This window comes from Eptatretus burgeri, chromosome 9 (assembly GCF_056783735.1).
Source record: "Eptatretus burgeri isolate ZD-2024b chromosome 9, Ebu_testis_v1, whole genome shotgun sequence".
In the NCBI taxonomy this organism is placed as follows: domain Eukaryota; kingdom Metazoa; phylum Chordata; class Myxini; order Myxiniformes; family Myxinidae; genus Eptatretus; species Eptatretus burgeri.
The window spans coordinates 95,626,055-95,651,232 of record NC_140969.1 but is presented as its reverse complement, the minus strand read 5'-3'; the positions used below and the strand labels follow the sequence as shown (position 1 = coordinate 95,651,232).

The 25,178-nt window shown below is 44.3% G+C and overlaps 1 protein-coding gene across 2 annotated transcripts in view; it reads left to right on the top strand.

Moving 5' to 3' along the window:
* Nucleotides 1–16,435, top strand: part of LOC147020681 (ubiquitin carboxyl-terminal hydrolase 15-like) — a 135,004-nt gene extending 118,569 nt beyond the window's left edge. For both annotated transcript variants that reach the window (XM_085896221.1, XM_085896220.1), the window contains 4 exons: nucleotides 1,678–1,827; nucleotides 2,472–2,575; nucleotides 6,186–6,274; nucleotides 14,812–16,435. In XM_085896221.1, the coding sequence (XP_085752347.1) occupies nucleotides 1,678–1,827; nucleotides 2,472–2,575; nucleotides 6,186–6,274; nucleotides 14,812–14,919 (451 nt within the window). In that variant the 3' untranslated portion in view covers nucleotides 14,920–16,435. The remainder of the gene's footprint in view (nucleotides 1–1,677; nucleotides 1,828–2,471; nucleotides 2,576–6,185; nucleotides 6,275–14,811) is intronic.
* Nucleotides 16,436–25,178: the final 8,743 nt, after the last annotated feature.

The window sequence follows — 25,178 nt, the reverse complement described above, 5'->3', positions numbered from 1 at the left end:
GACAACTTGGCAATGAAAACCACGTCAGACAGTATCGAAGCCTCGAGAGATATCCAGAGAGGTGGCCCGAACCTCCTGCTTGTGATTCGGGACATCCATCCACAGGAGTGACATATCACAGGTGGAGTAGTCGGGTTTGAATCCAAGTTGGTTGTCAGAGATTAACAAATTGGAGAGGAGGTAGTTTCTATTTCTAAGGTCAGCTGTAGTAATGGGCTCCATTGCTTTTCTTATAATGGGGAGGATGCTGATTGCTCTGCAGTTAAGGGCAGCAGTTTTGGTGCTTCATTTTTTTAGGGGAGGAGTGCCGTTGAGCTGGGTAAGAAACCTCACTACAATGTGATGGAAGAAGTGTACATGGTTTTCAGGAACATCCTGTAATGGTGGAAAGGGTGGGTTCAGGAAGGAATGGATTTGGGACCTTGGCCTTTTGAGTGAAGATGGAGTTCAAGAAGCTTTTTCAACAAAAAAATTATTGAGCAGAGTCTGGCATTACTCCATCCTCTCAGAGGGACACACAATATAAGGGGGATGTGTACCAAGCACTGACCTGACAGCTCTCAACAGGCTTTGGAGGATGGTGAGAGGCAGGAGAATTTGGATCACATGTGAGCCTCATGTTGGGCCCCTTTCTCTCATCAATACACGATGGTTCTGAGCTGTGCAGACAGACTGAAAGTTGCCATCAGTGAGTGGGGTTTGCCTTTGTCTTCTTGCAGTGGGCTCACCACACGCAGTGGCGTACCATGGTCGAGGTGACAGACAGAGAAGTTGAATACAGGATTGAACTCGAGGGGGAGCACTCGGTAGAGTGCAAAACCTCCGCCGCCAATACTGCTGGTTCACTTAAGTGAACCTGATATCCTATTCATTGTAGGTCAAAACGGATCAGATTCGACTGAACCACGATTGAATAAACTAATATAAACTAGATAGACGTGCATGTAGAAATGCAAAAAAAAAAAAATCGAAATTTTTTTGAAAAAAAAGTTGCAAAATTTCTAATTTTTTTTCTCTAACAATTTTTTTTTTTTGGTTGGAAATCACTTAAAACATGAAGAAATGCAAAAACATAAATTCAAATATTTTTTCAAAATGGCCGCCATAGCGGCCATATTGAACTTTGGACCAATACAAGTCCAAAATCTAATGGCATGATCCTTGGACCATACCTAATCCCCCCACCAAGTTTCGTCGAAATCCGTCGAGGAGTTTTTCCGTAATACTGTTCACAAACAAACAAACAAACAAACAAACAGACAGGGGTGGAAACAGTAACCTCCATCCATTTTCGATGGCAGAGGTTAATTATTTTGTGAAGGGCAATTATTCCATTGTCGAAGAAATTCGAGGAGCAGTCATTGTTCGGAGCTGTTGTGATGATGGACCAGTTGTGATTGGAGAGAGTGGATTGTAGGCTCAACAGCTCGGCTTTACCAAATTTACCGTGCACGTCTGCACCTTGAGGTTTCTCTTAAAACTGCTAACTGCCTGCCAATAAATCCAAGAACTGCCATTGAATCCAATAATTGCCAATTTATTTCTATGTTGAGCCAACTATTTTGTTTTTCTATTAGGGGTAGTGTTGGGTGCATTTAAATGGCTTGAATTTTTTTTTTTTTTAAATTGGCCATTGAGCACTCCATCATCTCCCCATTCTTTTGTTTGTGCCACCAGGTACTGCCCAACTTGCAAGAAACACCAACAAGCCACAAAAAAGTTTGACCTGTGGTCCCTGCCACAGATCCTTGTTGTCCATTTGAAACGGTTCTCTTACAATAAATACTACCGTGACAAGCTGGACACACTCGTGGACTTTTCTATAAGGTATTCATTTTTAGTTCTTTCCCTTCACCTCACTGACCATGATCATGGTGACCAGGGTAAGGGGATGGTTCCTTATGAATGATCTGTTTGAAGACATTATTTTTCAATTTCATTGCATGCACATGCTGGATTATTTAATTTTCTGTTTTTTTAATTTTAATATATTTGTTCTCGATCTCCATAATTGTGCAGCTAATCCTATTTACGACAGTGGGCATTCCAAACGGTACACCCAGATATGCTTACAACCCCCCATCACCCCCATCACTGCAAACCCCCATCACCTACAGTGTGGGGGAAACGGGCTAATAAGGAGCTTGGGACCAAGCTTGCACGTATCTACTGTATACTGTATATGTATGTGTGTGTGTGTGTGTATATATATATATATATATATATATATAATATATTTCTGAGTTTGTAACTACACAACATTAAAAGAAGAGTTTGAGCACCGAGAGTCTTCGGACCCTCATTTGACTATGGTATTGCTGATAATGTTTATTTAAACATCAAGGTGAACACTAAAACATGGTGTAGAATTGGATGAGTCAGATATCTGCCACATTGTTCGTGCATGCAGGATGCCCTTGTGAAGCAATTGTCGTGTATTGTTTTTAATCAATAATTTTTTGTGCATTCAGAGATCTGGACATGCATGAGTTTTTGGCTGGGCCAAAGATGAATTCCTGTGTGTATGATCTCATCGCTGTCTCCAACCACTATGGGGGACTGGGTGGAGGGCACTGTGAGTACCTTGATCGTGGGTGACAGAAAATGAACCTCCATGCTCAAAACTTGGCCTCGGTTTTCAGCAATGTGCCAATTTCCATTGAACTCCTCACCCCCAGTCCTCTTGCCGTAGTCTTTGTGGGTTTTTTTTAGGTCAGTTCGCTGACCTAATATAACCGTTCGTTGTCCTCAGATCCGTCTGTCTGTCTCTGTCTGTCTGTCCGTCTATCAACAATTTTTATTTTTCTAAATCCTCCTAGACGTCTCGGCCGATTGAGTTCTAACTTGACATGATAGTTAGTACTAGTTGCTCTCTATAGATCGTCTGAGCCCTTTTTCGCATTTTCACCTCGGGGTCGAGGTTACAGGGTCATCAAGTGCAAAATGACCAATTGGTCGAATGGCCTATAAGAAAGCATCAGACGGCGGTAATGCACATTGGGTTTCATCGGGATTATTAAGAAGATTTAATTCAACCAACTAGTTTCTCGTTACCTCTGTCGTCTGACCCTGTTTATTGGGCAACACGGCTTTGCGCGTTTATTTTAAGTTAAATTTAAATTCTGTTTTCACTTTTCATAGTCGCTAAGGTTGATTAACACTCGGTTGCATCAAGTTTTGTGAAAATTGAATGTTTATATCCTCGGTCTGTGTGTAATGCATTGCAGCGAGGGGTGGCTTCCATGGGCTTCCATCCGTTTCCATGCCATATAACGAGGCTGTCTTAAGTTATAGTTGATTTCTATTTTCACTTTTGGGACCTTCTGGTGTAGCTACACGCTTTATCATCATCACACCACTTAAAAGCCTTTATCCCTGAGCAGGGGTCAGCTTTTTGCGGGCTCCAATCATGGTACCCTTTCTTTTGGCAATGTTTTTACGGCCAGATGCCCTTCCTGATGCCAACCCTTTAGTCGCCTTCAACCCTGCAGGGATAATTACCAGTATACTGGTGCTCATTTCGCCGACCTTCGGAAGGATGACAGGGTGAGTCAACCACCCTGATGCTAACTCAGCGGCCAGCGGGGCTCGAACTCAGGACCCCAAGGATCCCAAGCCACCGCCTTAACCACTAAACCACACCAGGCTATGGTGTAGCTACACGTTTATTGAAGATAATTTTCGTGCAAATGCACTCATAAACACACTTTTCATGAGCAAAATATTGTTGTGGGCCGGCTGATTCGGGTAAGAAGACCACTGGGGGGGGGGGGGGGAAAGCAACATCGATTCCCACCAGACTCCCCGAAATTGTAGGCCGTCGCTCACGGATAATTCTGTGACGCAGCGGGTCGCTTAACCGACCGTGGACGCCAATAACTCAACCGCGTGACCTAGGGTCCTCCCGCCTATCGGTGATTCGGGTTACCTAATTAACCACGCGGTTTAACTACTGGGGAACCACGCCCTCGGTACACCTTGTCTGAACCGGATCACTACCTGATCGGATCTCCTTTCCGGATCGGATGCAGCCGAGCGGCACTGCCAAGGACGTACCAGCTAGAAGGAACGGATTGTTGGGAATAAAGACCCGGCAAAACTTAGATCCGAACCATGCTGGACCAATGAGAGAAAAGACAAAGGCGAGCTGGGAACATTTCTACAACAATTATTTATTTACAATAAGCAAGGAAAAGCATGTGGCAAAAAAGGTTGATTGGGGGTGTAATGCAGGGAAAGATGAGAGAGTTGTGGGGTGTGGCAATTTTACAAGCAGCTTACAAAGCAGACACAGTGCAGACTTGATGCGAGATTAATAAAGCAACAATCACAACAATAAAATATCTTATACAGGCTTGCTTAACGGACAGGCGCCAACACTCTCAGACACACACTCAGACAAAGTAAACCCAATTGGGACTTTTGCAGCCAGGGAGGGAGGGATTTGAGTTACAGTTTCTCGGTACATGCAATAAAATGGAAATTAATTATTTAAAAATCATTCAATGTGATTTTCAGGATTTTTGTTTTAGATTCCGTCTTTCACAGTTGAAGTGTACCTATGATAAAAATTACAGACGTCTACTTGCTTTGTAAGTGGGAAAACCTGCAAAATCGGCAGTGTGTCAAATACTTGTTCTCCCCAATATATATATATATATATATATATATATATATATATATATATATATATATATATATATATATATATATATATATATATATATATATATATATATATATATATATATATATATATATATATATATATATATATATATATATATATATATATATATATATATATATATATATATATATATATATATATATACACACATACACACACACCGGACGTAGTGGCGTGCGCCTGTAATCCAGCGACTCGGAGGCTTGGGTTGGAGGATCGCTTGATGACGGGAGCTCTGCACTGGGCCGCGCTATGAGAGGGTGTAGGACAGCCCGGAATCATGGCGAAACCCAATTTGTTTGACTGTCAGACTGACAAACAGATTAAAGCAATTGCTTTACCGCGAGTACGCATATGAGCTCGGGATGAGATGCCGTACAATTTGGCAATTTCAGAGCCAAAGTACTGCTAACCTGCAGGTTTGTGTTCTCCAGTGTTCAGCATATTGAAATCGAGCCATTCCTCGAGCATAGAAAATAGACTGACAGAACAGAGTGAACCAATTTCTCAATCCCACTTTGCGCGCCCCGTCGGGGTTAATAAAAAATAATTCCTATCGTGGTCAGTTGAAGAGCTCCAGAATATTATGATCAAACCAAAGCATTTGGCCTGGTTTGCATTGCAATTTGTACCGAGGCTACGGCTTGTGATACTCGGATTCCAGGCTGAAATCCCACACAATATTTGTCCATTGTCTAATATCCTTGTACTTAATCTGCACGTCCACTCCCTCCTAATGTCATTGGCTTGCACGGTCACGTTTATTTACTTTTTAAGATAAATAAGAAAATAAAAAGCGTAGTCGTTGAAGTTCTCCAAACATGGTGTATGTACAGGTGTGTACATTCCGATGGTTCCTCCCACCCGTCCTTGCACTGGCGCCTAATCCTTGCACTTTCAGAAGGAAGTTGATGGGAAGTGACAGTTTTACTTGCTGACACCACCTTGATAGTTGCTGGTCAGAGTAGTGTTAACTGCTCCACACCCACAGAATTATCAGGAGAAGTTCTGAGTCTGGGTCAAAATTTTCTTGACACTCCGCCGAGCTGTCCGAGTGCTCCGCACATGCACGTGCTTGTGCCACAACAACATGGCTGTGTCACCTTTGATTGGTGCAAGATGTTTTGACAATCGGTGATGCATTAAAATGGTCTTCCAAATAAGGTCCACATGACCAGAGGGTGTTAGACATTTAAATCTCACCCCACGTTGCATGCATTGAATGGATGTTTGTCAATGTTACTAATGCACTCTGTAGATTGCTTCCTACATATTATTTTTCTTATTGAGATGAGAATTTTCTGTTTTGATGTCGATGGATGTCTTTCTTTTTATTTATTTATTTACTTACTTGTGTTTCAAAAAACTTGGATTGCTTTATTTCCAAAGTCTTATGACCGTGTGTGTGTGTGTGTGTGTGTGTGTGTGTGTGTGTGTGTGTGTGTGTGTGTGTGTGTGTGTGTGTGTGTGTGTGTGTGTGTGTGTGTGTACACAGACACTGCCTACGCTAAAAACCAACTTTCTCAGAATTGGTACTACTACGACGACAGTAGTGTGTCATCTGCATCGAAAGACCAAATTGTGGTAAGCAAAAGGCCCAATGCTATTACCGGATGATTACACGAATTTGCAGCCAAGGGTACCACAACAGACTTCTGAAAATTCTGAAAAAAAAAAAACTTCTTTATTGTGTAATCCTCTCTTCTACCTATCTATAAAATGCAAGTTGCACGATTGTCTGATCGGGGTATACATCATAACCATAACATGTGCAATGCTGGATAATGCCCCATTTATGAGCTCTTGGGTCAAGATAGTGCATGCGGAGGTTTACACATTATCGATATTCATGCATAATATACTTATGTGCATTTTGTTGTTGTGCACGCTGGTAATGTATAGGCTCAGATTCGCTGGTTCACACACCTACTGGAAGGAATATATACATATATATGATTATTTCACACCCAGGCTGAGAATCAAACCCCGGTCCTCTGGTGTACCAATGCTGTGCCATCTGAGATATCTGGTCGACCTACAAGCTGAGCAACGCAATAATGCCACTGTCTTTCCACCGCTGCTTCCGGAACACACACTGCCAACCATAGGAGCAGCGACGGCCTGTCCACGAAAGGGTCTCCCCTCCCCGCCCCCCTCCCCCACCGTGGGGGTGACAATTTGATGGCTGCGATTATAATTAACCACAGGGAGCGAAGTAATACAATATAAACTGTAAGGGCACTCAGTAGAGCACATACCTCTGCCATGTAATGCCTGATCCATAAGAACATATCAGGCTGAATACATTTTTGAAATATCATTATATCCAGTACTATATCGTTTTTGGACGCGATCGCTCAATGGTGAAGAATCACTCAAAAAATTTTTGATAATTCTCGTATCCAGATCCGGATTCGGATCTTCACCAAAATTGAATCAATTCTTCCTCGTCACACACTCGACACGTCCACCAAGTTTCATCCGAATCCGTCCACCACTTTTTGAGATATCCTGTAAAAAAAACAAACAGCCAAAACAAACAAACACAAAAAGGGGTGAAAACACAACCTCCTTTACCTTCAGTGCTGGAGGTAATGAACAGGCAAACGGACATAATATGTATATGTGGGAAAATTATGTGCCCAGCCTCGGAGATGAACCCAGGCCCTCTGGTGAACCGTACCAGTGCTCTGCCATCTGAGATATCTGGGAAACCTACAGGCCAAGCCTGTTAATTTATAATTGCTTTACTACACCCCTGTGGTTAACAATAGTGGTCATGGAATTGTTCCCCCACAGGGGGGGAGACCCTCTCGTGAACAGGCCATTGCTGCTCCTATGGTTGGCAGTGAGTGTACTGCAAGTGGCGGTGGACAGGAATTGGGGATGGGCTAGTTCCCCCCAGAATTGGGGATGGGTTAGTGGGCATGGGTTAGTTCCCCCCAGAATTGGGGACGGGTTAGTCCCCCCCTCCCCCCAGAATTGGGGATGGGTTAGGTTCCCCCCAGAGGGGGAATTGTTTTGTTACTGTTGGTATCCCTTGAAAGCACACCCTGAGTACAAACAGCAGTTTTAACTCGTTTCAATGGTTCAGGAGAGTATATAAGTTAAACAAACAAACAAACAAGTTCATCTCTTGAACTTGAGAGTACTTAGAACACCTTAGCCTGTGCAGTACTTGAGGAAAAACGACATGTGCGGGGTCTGCGAGCACCATGTTTTATTGATCGAGATGATGTAAAATGGTATATATCCCCCCCCCCCCCATCCCAAGTACAATACTGCTAAACGAGAGATTTTTGAAAGTGTGAGGAAGTCGATTTGTGTTCGACAGTGTTCAAGTGTATAATTCAATTGGAATAAAATAAAGGTTTTTAAGGCTGTAGGAAAAAAAATAAATTGGAAGTTTATTGCGATATCGCTGCTGATGCAGCGTCTTTTACACCACCCTATCTCACACCATTAGTTATTTGTGCCTGTTGCTTGTGTCCTTTATGACGTCCCTGAAAACACTAAGTTTCCTGTTTGGAATAATTTTCAATTCCGTTTGGTTGCCACAGGCACACAGAGTAAAAAAAATTATCTCACTCCTCTCTGCGCTTGCGCGATCGGCACTTATTCAGAGCCAAAGTATGGTAAAACTACAGCTCCAGGTTTGTTTTCCGATTTGTGTTCAAAATGTAACGTTGAATTGAAATCAAGTTGTTCCTCAATCATAAACTGACATTTGTAGACAGTATAGATAGAGAGAGAGACAGACAGATATACAGAAGTGAAACAATTGCTTTCACCCACTTTTTGCTCCGTATGCCCAGGTTAATTATCGTGTGATTCTTGATTCTCACCAAGAGGTTTGATTTTATATATATATATATATATATATATATATATATATATATATATATATATATATATATATATATATATATATATATATATATATATATATATATATATATATATATATATATATATATATATATATATATATATATATATATATATATATATATATATATATAAATACTGATGAGCCAAAATATTATGACCACCTGCCTCATATGCTGTTGGTCCTTCATGTGCCGCTAAAACAGCACTGACCCGCCAAGATATGGACTCTACAAGACCCCTGAAGGTGTCCTGTGGTATTTGGCACCAAAATATTAGCAACAGATCCTTCAAGTCCTGTAAGTTGCGAGGTGGAGCCGCCGTGGATCAGACTTGTCAGTCCAGCACATCCCACAGATGCTTATTTGTATTGAGATCTGGACAATTTGGAGGCCAGGGCAACACCGTGAACACTTCATCATGTTCCTCAAACCATTCCTGAACAAATGTGTGCAGTGTGGCGGGGTGCATTATCCTGCTGAAAGAGGCCACTGCCATCAGGGAATACCATTGCCATGAAGGGGTGTACCTGGTCTGCAACGATGTTTGGGTAGGTGACACGTGTCAAATTGACGTCCACATGAATGGCCAGACCCACGGTTTCCCGGCAGAACATTGCCCAGAGCATCACACTCCCTCCACCGGCTTGTCGTCTTCCCACAGTGCATCCTGGTGCCACCACTTCCCCAGGTAAACGGCGCGCACGTACACGACCATCCATGTGATCTAAAAGAAAACGGGACTCATCGGACCAGGTGACCTTCTTCCATTGCTCCAAGGTCCAGTTCCGATGCTCGCGTGCCAATTGTAGGCACTGTCGACGGTGGACAGGGGTCATCATGGGCACTTGCCATTTTAACAAGATAATAATCAATGTTATTCACTTCACCTGTCGGTGGTCATAATGTTTTGGCTCATCAGTGTGTATATATATATATATATATATATACACACGGGGCAGCAAGAGTAGGTATACAGTAATGAAAACAAAACGTATACCTTACTGTATACCTACTTTTGCAGCCCCCTGTGTGTATGTGTATATATATAGTAGCCCGAAAGTTACTTTACTCTTGATAAGTTTCTCGCACTTCCCTCCGTCCCTTCCCCTCTGCCCTTGCCCACTCGCCCGCTATGGTATGTGGAAACATTGACTCAGAAGAATGATGGAGCACATACAGATACAATGACAAATTAATTATTGTAAGTAGTGTTCAATAAAACCTGTATATTAAAAGAGTTCAAGAACAATGCTTCACTGGGAAGGGGTAAAGTGACTTTCAGGCCACACTGTGTGTGTGTGTGTGTGTGTGTGTGTGTGTGTGTGTGTGTGTGTGTGTGTGTGTGTGTGTGTGTGTGTGTGTGTGTGTGTGTGTGTGTGTGTGTGTGTGTATATATATATATATATGGGGAGAGAGAGAGATAGAGATGTATTGATGAGTTCCATGCACATGATTTAAATAGTTTTGTCTTTATTCGTTTTGGGAGCACCTGGTAGCATGGATTTGTTCAAGGTGTCGGTGCTGCATCCCAGACGGCAACCAGATTCTGAGATAGTAAGCACGGTGTACCCTTTTGTCAAGGACTATTGGAGAAGATAAGACTAATTGCGACCCCCATTTTAGGCAGTAATTTGTCATTTCTTCAGGGTACCAGCGATGACCTGAGTGTTCTCTGTGAGATGCCGTGGGATTTTTTTTATGTCCACCAATGCTGGCATATGGATCCTGGATTAATGCCCATCCCAGGGATGGCGCACACATCGATGCCTTGCACTGCCTGTGAAGCATCAGGTTGACAGTTTCTAGCGGGTGAGGATTCAAACCCAGGCTACACTGGTCAGAAAGGAATGTGTATACCTCAGAGAGGAGTGTAAGTACTGACGTGTACAAAGTAATTTTGGCCGAGCAAACCGAGGTAGGCATCTCGTTTTAATCGCACCTTTATGCACGAATGCAATTCACCCGTCTTGATGGGTTTCTTCCAATTTCTTACGTCATATTATATAATAAATGGAGAATTTATTATATAAGAAAATTGGATAGGGAAGAAGAAGAAGAGCACACGGTCATGAGCGGCAATGCAGAAATGAAACAAATGAATACTAAAAAAGATCTCCTTGCCGTAGGAGTCCCACCAAGTGCTCGCACCTGGTTTTGGTGCCGAGACGAGCCAGCGTGCGGGCTTGATGGTGCTCGTCCTGCGTGCATGCTTTGCGTGCCACAAACTCTGTAGACTCAGGCGGGAACCGCAGTTTCAAGATGGCAGTACGTGAGAGAGGGAGATAATTGCTCGAAAGCACGTGTAGCAGAGTGCACATGGAACAGAGGGAGAAGAATGTGATTTCTGCTTGTCATGGCCTTTCACCATCTCGTGAGGTGGTACATTTGTACCGTCCATTGCGTGCCCATTGGTCGATGATCCGGAGTGGGGGGTGGGGATTGCCCCGACCAGCTTACTGAACCCTCGTGGTCCTCTGCGGCCAGGGTCCATGCCAGCCACGCGGACGTACCTTGTTCTCGGTGCCATCATGACACATCCGCACCTCATCTCCGGCCACGTGAAATCTTGCACTGCTGCTGTTTATTTCTTGGAAAACATTGAATGACAGATTACAACGAGGTAAAATCACATGAAACACAAAGGTGGGGAGATGTGGGGGCTTCGGCACAATCATTTGTCAGAGGGGGAATGAAAGGAGCTTCACAAAAACAAACTCGACACTGCCTGTGATACACTTATTATGTATGCTTATGCTGAACATGTACTATTGAAATAACTACAGTGCCGACAGAAAGTCTACACCCCCTTTCAAATTTTCACCTTTTGTTGCCTTATATCCTGGAATTAAATTGCATTCCATCAGACTTTTTCCACCTTCATTCACACATCGTAACCCACAACTTCCAAATGAAAAACAAACTCCACAAATTGCAGAAAATTAATTAAACATAAATACTTTAGAATATTGTTACGGTGCCGGGGTCGGCCGCCAACCGACCGCTCTGACGGAGCCGCAAGTCGAGTCGGCCTGACCGATCGCCCGGAATATAGATCGCCGCCCGGATAAGTCCGAGTCAACAGGTCCTTGTACAAGAACCGAAATACGCCAATGGGCAGATCACATGGGGTAGGGTCGATTGTCAATCTTCAATGTACCTAAATACCCACGTGATCCAACTACCGGGGTATTCCACCCTCGACGGAACTTGTAATGGAACAAACCACCAAGGCGAGCCTGTCCCGTGCGCGATTCCGAGCGGCTTGATCGCCGAGAACCGTCGGTCCAAATGTCCCCCTTTTACGGCAAACCAACGGCTTTCTAACCCCCAACACACAAAATGCTCAGTCAATGAAAGAATTCGGCACGACGAGCTGAAAACATTTAACAATTGGGGTATTTATTAATAATAATGGGGAACTCGGGAAGCACGTAAGAGCAGAACTATTCTGACTATACGAAATTCAATGCAAAGATTTACAGCACACAAAGCACTTAACAATTTCCTATTTATTAGACGGGCCCACAGACACGTACGCACACACACACACACCCAAGAAATGGTGGCTGAGGTCTTTAATAACGAGCTCCAGCTCGGAGGATAGGTGAGCTGAAACCCAGAGCCTATCTCGAACCTCTCCACCTCGTGTGGTCTTCAAGTTGTTCGGACCCGGGCTCCAGCGAGAGCGAGCTGGATCCAATCGCCGCGATCCTTCCCGAGCTCCCGCGAATCCTCCCGCGCTTCTCAACACGTGATGGTGAGACGAGGCGCCGATCCTTCCCATCAATGCGTCGCTTCCCTGAGGAACCATCTCCAAGAAGAGGTCGATGAGTCGCACCAAGCCGGGAACCAAAGGGAGAACAAAGAGCTCCACGAACCAAGAAGAAGAAGAAGAAGCCACCACTCGCAGCTCGAGCCGAGCAACTGGCTCAACTCTCTCCCAAACAAAGCAGCTCTCCAAGAAGTCTACCGAGCCAAGCAGAAGCCGAAGGCCTGCTTAACGAACAATGCCGAAGCAAAAAGCCTTCAAAAGCCTCAACCCTAACCCAAGCCAAACAGGACCCGAAGGTCTGCTGAACGACGCAGCCCTCAACTCCCAACCCCAACAAAAGAAAGGATCTCCTCTTTATCCTTCTCCGCCCCCCTCCCCCACGCCCGGCGTGACTCATGCCCTCGTGATCCATCCCCCGCTCAACCACGGGTGGGAGGGAGTTGTTGACATCATGAATCACGGGACAGCAGGGCTCTTCTTCCTCTTCGCAGAAGAGGGGGAGGGATGTCTCCATTGTTTCGTTCCCTAACTATTAAATCGATCCGCAGCGCATCTAATCGATTTCTAAACATTTAAACAATGGAAGGTGAGCTATCTAGGGAACAAGCACTTATCGACAGAGCTGACTAAAGGAACCTGTATGTTGTGTGCAATCGAATTCCCAAATTCGTAACAATATCTTGGTTGGATTAGTGTCCACACCCCCTTTTAATAGCAATTGTAAATTAGCTCAGGTGTAACCAATCACCTTCAAAATCACACATCAATTTAATTGACCTCCACCTGTGTTAAATTGTAGTGATTCTAATTATTTCACAATAAAATCAGCTGTTCCTCTTGGTTTCCTCTGCTGGGTAGTGCATTTCACAGCAAAGACTCAACCGTGAGCACCAAAGAGTTTTCAAAAGTCCTCCGGGATAAAGTTGTGGAAAGGCACAGATCAGGGGATGGGTATAAAAAAAAAATATATATATATTCAAAGGCCTTGAATATCACTTGGAGCACAGTCAAGACGATCATTAAGAAGTGGAAGATGTATGGTACCACCAAGACCCTGCCTAGATCAGGCTGTCCCTCCAAACTGGATGATGAAGCCATTGCTCAAAAAGCCCACCTTGAGACCCTTTTGAGGTTTGCAAAAAAGCACTCCGGAGATTCTGACGCCATGCGGCAAGAAGTTTTGTGGTCTGAGGAAACCAAGATGGAAATTTTTGGCATAAATGCAAAACGTTATTTTTGGCGCAAACTCAACACAGCACATCGCCCAAAGAAGACCATCCCTACTGTGAAGCATGGTGGTGGCAGCATCATGTAATGGGGATGTTTCTCATCAGCAGGGACTGGGCACTTGTCAGGACAGAAGGGAAAATGGATGGAGCAAAATACAGAAAAATCCGACAGGAAAACCTGCTGTTCTCGGTGAGGAAGCTGAAATTGGAACAGTTCACCTTTCGGCATGACAACGACCCAAAGCACACAGCCTAAGCTACACTGCAGTTGCTCAGGAACAAAAAGATAAATGTCCTTGAGTGGCCCAGTTGGAGCCCCGACCTAAATCCAATCGAAAATCTGTGGCATGACTTGAAGATTGCTGTCCATCAACGGTCTCCACGCAACTTGACTGAGCTTGAACAGTTTTGTACAGAAGAATGGGCAAATATTTCCCAATCAAGGAGTGCAAAGTTGGTAGAGACCTCTCCCAACAGACTCACAGCTGTAATGGCTGTCAAAGGTGCTTCCACCAAGTATTAACTCAGGTGGGTGAACACTTATCCAACCAAGATATTCTAGTTTTGTATTTTTCATTAATTTTCTGAAATTTGTGGAATTCGTTTTTCACTTGGAAGTTGTGGGTTACGATGTGTAAATAAAAGTGGAAAAAGTCTGAGTTAATGGAATTTAATTTCAGGTTGTAAGGCATCAAAAGGTGAAAATTTTGAAAGGCGGTGTAGACTTTCTGTCGGCACTGTAGTATAATTTAAACTCAATTATCCATAAGCCATAACCGTAACAAGATATATAACCTCGGTGTCTGAACACCAATTTCACTCGGACTTGAATCACCAACCGCAAAATTGTCTCCCATCGTGCACACGAGATGTTTACCCCCAACAGGGTATCGGCACCTTCTGGGGGCTTATATTTTGGGTCCTGTCAATCCGTCTGTCCGGAACCTTTCCTCGGAAATGACTGCATTTTTCTCATTTTGCACCTGTTTGCAATAACATCTCAGCACGAGGCGTGTCAAATGATTTTGGGATTTGAGCAAATTTGGAATTTTAAACAATTTATAGAGGGGAGAACAGTGCAGGATTGTGTACGTTTCTGGAAACCGTTATTTATTTGTTTGCATTTTACCATCTTCACGGCGTACATATTTATTTAAAATGTAACCCATTCTTAAGGTTATGGTCGGGGGTTGTTCCATTCTTTTTGTTTTTATTTTGTCCTCCCTGCAGTCGAAAGCTGCATACGTCCTGTTCTACCAGCGCCGTGGCGACGACGACTCGGCTCGACGAACAGCACCGAATACCGGACACAATGTGGACATTATGGATATGGACTAAGCCGAGAAGGACTAACTTTGGCTCTTGCTGTTCATATTCTTATCCCTCTCCGCCATGAATGAGACAGAAGTCTCGCACCGAGTATTGTCCCCTCTTCTTTCTTTGCCTTTTGATGAATCTCACATCTCCTTCTGCATCTCCATTGAAAGTTCACCAAATTGTTTGACTGCTTTCTCCACGTTTCCCTCTAAAGATATTCTGCCCTGCAGATGAAGGTGTGAGCATGTTGTGAAAACATTGGCATGCCTTTCCAGCAAACCCGAGTAAAAGCGCGATTGCATCGCTTTTGCTCTCGCATGAAGATTCGTCTCATTTTTCTTTTCTCGTAGCATGGTTTTGTTCTGCTGGGTTTTTATGCATCTGCTCGGTTTCATGAATTTACTGTTTATTTGCGTGAATTTGGTTCCAGGGAAGAAATTACTCTCAGTTGGGTCGTTCAAGATTCGCATGACAAATGCACTCGTGGGACTTTTTCTTTTCTTTTTACATAAAAACATTTTAAAATGCTTATTTGGGTATCAAGCGCACCTTCATGCTCTTCATTTTAAAGTCACTGTGCTTACCATACGCTGTTTGTCGTATTTGCACTTGAATCTAAGTATGAGTAATGTCTGCAAGATGGTACTGTGTGTGTGTGTGTGTGTGTGTGTGTGTGTGTGTGTGTGTGTGTGTGTGTGTGTGTGTGTGTGTGTGTGTGTGTGTGTGTGTGTGTGTGTGTGTGTGTGTGTGTGTGTGTGTGTGTGTGTGTGTGCCCTCGTTTGGTGAGACCGCGTCTCTGCGATGATCCCGTGCATACAGAGCACCATCGATTGCATCTCTGATTTGCTTGCAAGTGAGCTAGTCCGGTGCTTCGGGTGTTTTGACGAACTCAGGAGTGCCTTACCCACAACCAGTTTGTACAAAGGAAATAACCAACAAAACGATGTAGCTTTCTTTATGCAGTTTTATACAGGCTCATCAACCGTCTGCTCAAAACAGATCTTGGTTTCTGCTGCTCAGCCTGACATATGTATATGTGGTATGTTTGTTTGTGAAAAGGCATTCGTTTGCTTAGTTCTTTTCTTTGTTTCTTTCTTCCCCATTTCCCATCTATATTTTGTAAACTTATTCGAATGACTCCTTTCGATGGATATCCCACTTGTGTTGCTTCCTTCGTCACTTGGAGCAATCTTCAAAAGGTACCACACTCATGAGGCTCCTTGCGTTTATTTTGTTGTTTGTTTTGTTGTTTTTTTTTGCTGCATATTGTAGCAAACACATAACTACCTTTTGTCCTTCCTGTGTGGTACCTTTGAGTTTTTCCCAACTAGTTTTTGAGGTGCTCGATTGCTGCAAAGATTTGAGCCCTTTTTGGCTGGACACGTCTTTGGTGTGCACGAGAACTTTTTTTTTTTCTGGTTGTCAGAACATCCATTTGCTCGGTATTGCAAGTGGCTTTAAAGAGCTTTCAAACTCATTTGAATCACTTTGAATGCCAAAAGCTGTATTTTGAAAATATAATTTTTTTTTTTGATCACTGTCAGTGTTTTCTTCTCGTGTTCGGGTCTTGAGGTTGAGGACGGTGTCGAGGTGAGTTCTGAAGCGAGGACAGTCGAGATGTATCGCCTTTTCAACGATTATGCTCGTTAGTGTCAACGTATTTATTACATATCATCTATGGAAACGTTGGGGACTTCTTGCATCACTCTCCTTTCAACAAGATCAGCATTTGTTTTTCATCTCCTCCTGCATTCTTTTCCTCCTCTCCCTTATCAGAGTATTTTTCATCAAAGTTAACACCCCCCCCCACACCGACCTTTTTGATGCCCCTTGTTGTTTGGTAACAATTTTTTTTGCACCCTATTCTGATTAGCGTGGCTTGCTTTTTAGTTTCACAAGATATTTTATGGTGAACTTCCTTCTCATTTGTTACTGCGGTCATCCGACCTCAGTGTAGTAGAAATAGAATCATCACTGCAATGTTCATCAACCAAATGTCATATGGATGTGTGGAAGATAGCCATCAAGCTGTCCAAAAGTGATGATACAATCAACAACAAGCATTAGTAGAGCACCTTCCCATAAAATCTGGTCTTGCTCCCCCCTCAACTCTGTCCAATCCCCTACCATTTCCTCTCCCCTCCAATGACAGCCCCCCCCTCTTGTGGACATTCATAATATAAACTTGCACTTCATTTCAACTCCATTGTCCCACTCCTTTCCCAGCCATCATGTGGAATCGCCTCCAAGTCGATGCAATCCCACTTCTCTCTGGGGTTTCAAGATGGTGGAACATGGTCATGTGATCAACTCCACTCCCCCAGGGAGAATTGTGTGTGTGTGTGTTTTACTAAATGGCCCATTGCAGCGAATGCCTGCAAACCTACTCCCCTTTAATCCTCCATATACCTTCACATACTTCCACAAAGTTCAGTTGTTTCGGTCGGTGTGCGTACAAGTCAAACAAACAACCAGCTCCAATGATCATGATAATTTTCATGTCTATGGTTTTCATGCAGAGAACTGATGTATTTTTACATTGACTTGTAATATGCATGCCGACCAAGAATGGCACTTCGTGATGCACATTTATGGGGAGAAGTTGCATCGCCATTTCAGCCAAAACAAATGTGGTTATGAATGAGTTTAACCACGATCTTCATGGGTCCACCTGGAGTACAACCACCAATTTTCAACTCGTTCCATCCAGCGGTTTAGTTGTGCGTACAAGACAGACACATGGTTAGGTGTGTGTGTGTGTGTGTGTGTGTGTGTGTGTGTGTGTGTGTGTGTGTGTGTGTGTGTGTGTGTGTGTGTGTGTGTGTGTGTGTGTGTGTGTGTGTGTGCGTGCAAATAGCCCAGAGGATGGAGTCATAAGCAAGTCTTGAGTTACTTCATTGCCTCCGATAGCGAAGGTGGATGGACGTTGTTTTCCCCCTGTTTATTGTTTGGGAAAGTGAAGATTCATTAGTATTTTGTTTGGTCTGGTCTGTCTGTTAATCGCCTACAGGTCGCATGTTTACTCAGATCATCACAACACTTAACCATCCGGTAAAGGTAGTCCCAAGCAAGAAGCCTATTGTTTGAAGTCAAAGGTCAAGGTCACTTATTGGTGTGTGTGTGTGTGTGTGTGTGTGTGTGTGTATGTATTCTCCTCCTCTTCCCTTTATAAGGGGTGAGGTCCAATCTATCAACCTTCTTCCCTGCCTTGACCATGATACTCCTCCGCCTCCCTTTGTCCTCAGCCAACACTCTCCAACCATCCCTCCTCACATCCTCCCATCTCAACCACGGTCTCCCTCTTTTCCTCCTTCCTTGTTCCCTTAACCCAACAACACTTTTCCATTCTCTATTCTCCCAACCGCACCAAACGTCCAGCCCATCTCAGCCGGCATTTCACCAATCTCTCCATTAAGCTCATCTGCATACCAATCTCTCCATCAAGCTCATCTGCACACCAATCTCCTCCGTAAGTTCATCCCTCTTCCTTCTATCCACCCTCTTCACTCCCGCAATCTTCCTGAAACAGTTGTTCTCGTAAACCTGCAACCTCTGTTGTTGTCTCTCTGTCAGTGCCACCGTTTCCAGACCGTAAAGGTCAGACCGTAAAGGTCGGCCAGCGTTACACATGACATCAGAACCTTCCCTTTCAATTTCCTTGATATCTTTCTGTCTGTCATTAGTTCCTCCACACATTCGCATCCACCTGTATCCTCCTCTGCACCTCTGCCTTGGACTTACCATCCCCGGTCACTTCCTCTCCCCCAGCCCCCCCCCCCCCCACACCAGATACTCAAACCTATTTCCCAGTATGATTTCCATCCCCTCTAACCTGAGATTCATTTATTTTCTCTGCTTCCCGACACACAGCAACTCGGTCATCTCCACACTCATCTTCAGCCCATGCTTCCCAAATGCCTCCTTCCACTCCCCCAGTACTTCCTGCATTTCCCGCCCACTCTACACCATGACAGCCAAATCATCCGTGTGCAGCATCCTCCTCATACTACCCCTGAAGCTCACCTTTCCTGCTCACCATCTCCATCACCATGATAAACATGAGTGGGCTGACAGCGCTTCCCTGCCTCAAATCGATGTTCACACTGAACTCCTCAGACATCCCAGGACCAACCTAACTTCTGCGTTTCTGGCACTCCCATCCATCTCAGCAATGCCACCACCATCTGTCTCAGGACGGTGTTATAGACCTTCTCCAGGTCCACAAATCCCAATGCCATCCCAACTTGCACCTCCAACCTCTTCTTCACCAACCGTTTCAGGGCAACCATCCCATCCGTCATCCCCTACCCTTTCTAAACTCCTGCTGTTCTTCTCCCATCTCCACCCTCCTCCTTATCCTCCCATACAGAATCCTCTCCAGCACCATCATGACATGACTTGGGAGCGTAATACCCCCTATGCTTGCCCTGATGTTGAACATCACCCTTCCCCTTCCATATCGGCACAATTAACCCTGTCCACAAATCCTCCGGAATTGAACCCTCTTTGACTCGGACTTCTCGTCCAATTCGTCCAATTGACTCAGACTTCTCCCACTGCAATTATCATCTGTGTGCACAGCTCATTAATGCCTCGTGCTCTTCCCTTCTTCATCCTCTTCAATGCCATCCACACTTCCTCTTCCGTGATCTCCACCAACTCCACTTCCCCTCCACATAACACGGTAGCTCCAGTTCACCGTTGCTTTCCATCCCGGTTCAACGGCTCTTTAAAAATACCCTTCCCACACCTTCAATGGTGCCCCCATCTCTGTCGCTCTCCTCCCGCCACCATCCTTAATCACCACCCTCTTCATGTCCTCAACATCCTCATCCCTGTCACGAGGCAATTTATAGATCATCTTGCTCCCACCATCCTCTTCTAAGTTATTGAACACCTCCTCTTCCGTATTATTCCTCTCCTTATCAACAGCTCTCCGCTCTCCTTGATGCTTTATTCTTCTGCCCATACAAGTACAGCAACCCTACATCTGGCTGCCTCCCCCTACCCTTGATCTTCTCTATCCTCTTCCAAACCTTTTCACCAACTGCCTTCGCGACCTTCTCCGTCCACCATACCTGGTTTCTATCCCTAGACGATGCACCCTTTCTTGACGTCCTTCCACACAAAACTTCTGCAATTTCCCTAAATGCCTCTCTGTACATCTTGCACTTCTCGAAACCTTCGATTTCTTCACCAAGTTGCTCAAGCCTATCCCTCAACCTTTCCCTGTGCTCTACAAGGACGTTTTCCTTATACTTCCCCCACCTAATAATCTTCTGACCCCTGCTCGTAACCTCCCTCCTTTTCCCCTTCCGTACCACAAACACCACAGACTTGTGCTTGGTGGTGACATGCTCTTCTACTACTGCCTTACAATCCTCAACCCTCCACAACTACCGCTTCCTTTCCACCACTGAATCCAGTTCTGTTCTATGTTGTCCACTCCTATCGGTAATCTTGTGGCTTTCCCACTTTTGAAAGAAATGAACCAGCTATGGCCATTCCATTGCTCACCACCAGCTCTTGACCCTCTCGATTCCTCATTCCCCAACCAAGTTCAACAAAACATTCCTCGTCACCCGGCTCCTCGACTGCAATGTACAGCATCACATCCAACTCAACCATTCCCATCATCCTCTCCAGTGTGTCCCTGAATTCCTGCTTTTCCGCCCCAGTCCTTCCCGTTTGTGGCCCATATACCAGCATAACACACCATTTGCCTCTGTACCACCAACCATGCCATAATTAGCCGTTCCTCCCATCTTTCCACTCTGAACACCTGCTTGCTGATCTTCCGATACTATTATTCCCATGCTATTATTCCTTCCATCCCCATTCATTTGTAAAAGCTTGTATCCTCCTACAAAATTCCTTTCCTCGTCTCCTCTGTCCCCTCACCCCCCCCCCCCCCCACAATTGAAAGGACATTCAAACTACCTAGCCGGATCTTGTTTCTGAATTGCTGCCCGCCTGACCGAGCTAGTACCATCTTGGATAATTTGGGAGGTTCAGGTCATCAATCAGCAGAGATGCCCTGGTTGACTTGTTGGCACGCACACACGTCTCTTTTACTGCTCGCCTCCCTCTTGTTCTCATTTTCACACTCAACTCCTCTCTCCCATCTAATGCACTCCCTCACCTGACTCACTCCTCCCTCACCAAATTAAAAAAAGTCAATTTTCAAAGTAAACACAATGAATCAGTCAATGCTGTGAACACTCAATATATATATATATATATATATATATATATATATATATATATATATATATATATATATATATATATATATATATATATATATATAAACCAAAGGACACGAGTGGATGGTGAACCCTCATCAAGGTGAAGTCTCTCTCGACCCATGTGAAGATGTCTCGATGACATCGTTTGAACGTGTTGTACTGTGAGTACATCTATTAATTATGTATTCGAAGACAATGACCACGTCTATTAATTACGGAATATCGGAACGTGCCTTTTCGACCTTTGTACCCCATAGACCTTTCTAGACCCCCATTAGACTCCTGAAGACCTTTACACACTGACTGCTTCGACCACTTGACACATAGACAATTGGATCCTCTTAAGACTCCTTAAACCCTTTCGACCTGTAGCTACTACTGGAACGTGCCTTAAGACCCCCTTGGACCTTTTTGGACCCCTTGAGCCTTAAGACCCTCTTTGGACACTTTTATTCCTTAGACCCCTTTAAATTCTCGCTACTTTTGGAAAATACCCATTATATCTTAAGACCCCTAAAAACTTTTATTGAGCCCTGTAGAGCCTTTGAAGCTTTATTTGTTTTGGATACATTGTCGAGGCTCCTATGAGAGCTAACACACAATGCACAGCTAGGCGGGGGGGGGGCATGAGACAAGAGGGATGGGAGAGAAGAGGAGAGGAAAAAAACAATGGGGAACAGACATTAGGAGATCTGTGGAAGGGAGAGGGATGGGGTGGGGAACACGGGGTATACAAGATGGACATTACAGGGACTTACAGGAAGGAAAGCAGGGAATTTGAAGGAGGTGGGCTTGGGGTAGAAAAGATCGAGGATTTGGATGGGGGATGATAAGAGGTGGTGGTGAACAGCTGTTTTGAAGGCCTGGAGGGAAGAATGGGATTGAAGAGTCTTCTTCTTCTTCTCCCTCTTTCGGCTTGCTCCCGTTAGGGGTCGCCACAGCGGATCAACCGTCTCCATTTCGCTCTATCCTCCACATCTTCCATTGACACTCCAACCACCCGCATGTCCGCCCTCACCGCATCCATGAACCTCTTCTTTGGCCTTCCTCTTCTCCTCCTGCTTGGCAGCTCCATCTTCAACATCCTTCTCCCGATATACTCCGTTTCCCTCCTGTGCACATGTCCAAACCATCTCAATCTCGCCTCTCTCACTTTGTCTCCAAACCGTCCTACCTGCGCTGTCCCTCTCATATACTCATTTCTTATCCTATCCATCCTCGTCACTCCCAACGAGAATCGCAGCATCTTTAACTCTGCCACCTCCAGCTCCGCTTCCTGTCTTTTTGTTAGCGCCACCGCCTCCAAACCATACAGCATAGCTGGTCTCACTACCGTCTTATATACTTTCCCCTTCACTCTTGCAGCTACCCTTCTGTCACAAATCACTCCTGCAACTCTTCTCCACCCACTCCATCCTGCCTGCACTCTCTTTTTCACTTCTCCACCCACTCCATCCTGCCTGCACTCTCTTTTTCACTTCTCCACCCACTCCATCCTGCCTGCACTCTCTTTTTCACTTCTCTCCCACACTCTCCGTTACTTTGGACAGTTGATCCCAAGTATTTAAACCAATCCACCTTCCCCACCTCAACTCCTTGCAACCGCACCATACCACCACCCTCCCTCTCATTTACGCACATGTACTCCATCTTACTCCGACTGACTAACATTCCCCTTCTCTCCAGTGCGTACCTCCACCTCTCAAGGCTCGATTCAGCCTGCTCCCTACTCTCCCTACAGATCATGATGTCATCCGCGAACATCATAGTCCATGGAGACTCCAGTCTGATCTCGTCCGTCAACCTGTCCATCACCATTGCAAACAGGAAAGGGCTCAGAGTCGATCCTTGGTGCAATCCCACTTTAACCTTAAACCGGTCCGTCATTCCTACCGCACACCTCACCGCTGTCACACTGTCCTCATACATATCCTGCACGATCCTCACATACTTCTCCACCACTCCTGACTTCCTCATACAATGCCACAACTCCTCTCTTGGCACCCTATCATAAGCTTTCTCTAAATCCACAAACACACAATGTAACTCCTTCTGGCCTTCCCTATACTTCTCCATCAACATTCTCAAAGCAAACATCGCATCAGTGGTGCTCTTTCCTGGCATAAACCCATATTGCCCCTTGAGATGCATACCACACAAACATCTATGATCCACTTGTAATGCATGCACACACTGTATCCCCCCCCCCAAAAAAAAATAATCGAGTACAGTAATACACAAATCTCCATTCTCCACCCACGCGGAGGCTGGGTACTCTGCTCGTTTAAACAGAATTTGCATCTTGGATCAGTAAAGTGGTTCACCAATGAAAATCCAGAAGCATTTTGTTTTTATTGCATTTCACAAGTATCGTGTTATGCACATCTTTGTTACTTGCAAAATGGAAGATTTTTTTCAAGCATATTGGTCAGTTGATTTTGTTATTCTGTCTGTGTTTGTTTATCAATCACGTACAGGTCACAATTCTTAACCGATCGTGATGAAACTTCACCAAGTTGTAGAGGTAGTCTCAAATGAGAAACCTATTGAATTAGATGTCAAAGGTCATCTTGAGGTCAAATTTCTAAAATCGTCCTTTTTTCATCTGATTGACTTGAAAATTTAACAGCAATTGCATAGTCCATCACTGAATTGGGAAACCAATTATTTTTGAGATCAAAAGGTCAACTCAAGGTGAAACTTCTAAAATCATCAATTTAAATCTGAAAAATAATCAATTTTCATCCGATTGACCTGAGCTTTGATTAAGATTGGCAATTTTAATCTTAGTGAAACGGACAATTTGATGTATCCATGGCAACCTTTGGAGAGGGGGGTGGATTTTGCAAGTTTCATGCTCTGCACAACATGTTTTTCTTGTTTGATTGTTTGTTTGTCTGTCTGTCTGTGAGCAGGATATCTCAAAACGATATGAATGGACTTGAATGAAACTTGGTGGACAGGATCCCATCGTGTGCTGCCTTTTTGGCTGCTGGTTGCATCATTGGTTAGGGGCACGGTATGCCGCTGATGCAGTGCTTCTATTACCAGTACACCGGTGCTCATTTTTCTGACCTCAGAAGGATGACTGGCTGAGTCAACCCCCTGGTGTTAATTCAGTGGTAAAAATGAGGCTCAAACTCAGGACGCTACGATGCCAAGCCACCACCCTAACCACGAAGCCAACACCAGGCTGATGGACAGGTTGAGTGTGTGACAAAGAAGAATTGATTAGATTTTGGTGAAGATCTGGATCCAGATCTGAGAATTTTTTAAAGTGACTTCACAATTGAGGGAGAGTTCCAAAAATGATTTGTAGCACGATCTCTCAAAAAGCTGTGCATGGGTTTGTCAAAACTTGGTGGATGAGTTGGTGAGGTGAAGAGAACAACCGGATTCAATTGTGGTTCAGATCCAGATCCGGCCTATCAGCGGGAGACAAGATGTAACCTGTTCAGCCTGGTTTTTGTATGTGCTCCACTGAATGCCATTTTAGTTAAAAATATATATATATCATGGGATTGTCCATTCTAGTTATTTATTTTGTGTCCAAAATGTGTTTTGTTTGTCACATCTTCCCCCTCCCTCCTTTGAAAAGCACAAGTTTAAGAATTTATGAAAATTTGATAGAGAAAACTATAAATGGCCACAGACACTCAATAGCTGTGTTCCGTTGGAATAACATGGGTCCAACAGTTAACCTATTGATTAGAAGTTGAAATGTGTATAAAGCAAGTAACTGGAGTTTTCATGGAGGCAAATTCTCAATGAGAATCAGTCAGAGGTTGAATTTTGGCGAACGGCAGTTTGTTTCATCCGCTGCTTTGCCTCCATCACATGAGGTTACAAGAACGTGGGGTCGCTTTAGATCTATTGGTGATGAAAATCAGATTAAAAGTAGATCCGATGCTGTTGTACACTGTGCTTCCCCGTTGACGGACCGCTGGTATCTTGTACATGTTGCTGCGTTTGAGTCTGCGGAGTAACTGCTGAAATCTATCTGGCCGGGTTCTTCCTGACATCTTTGTTCTT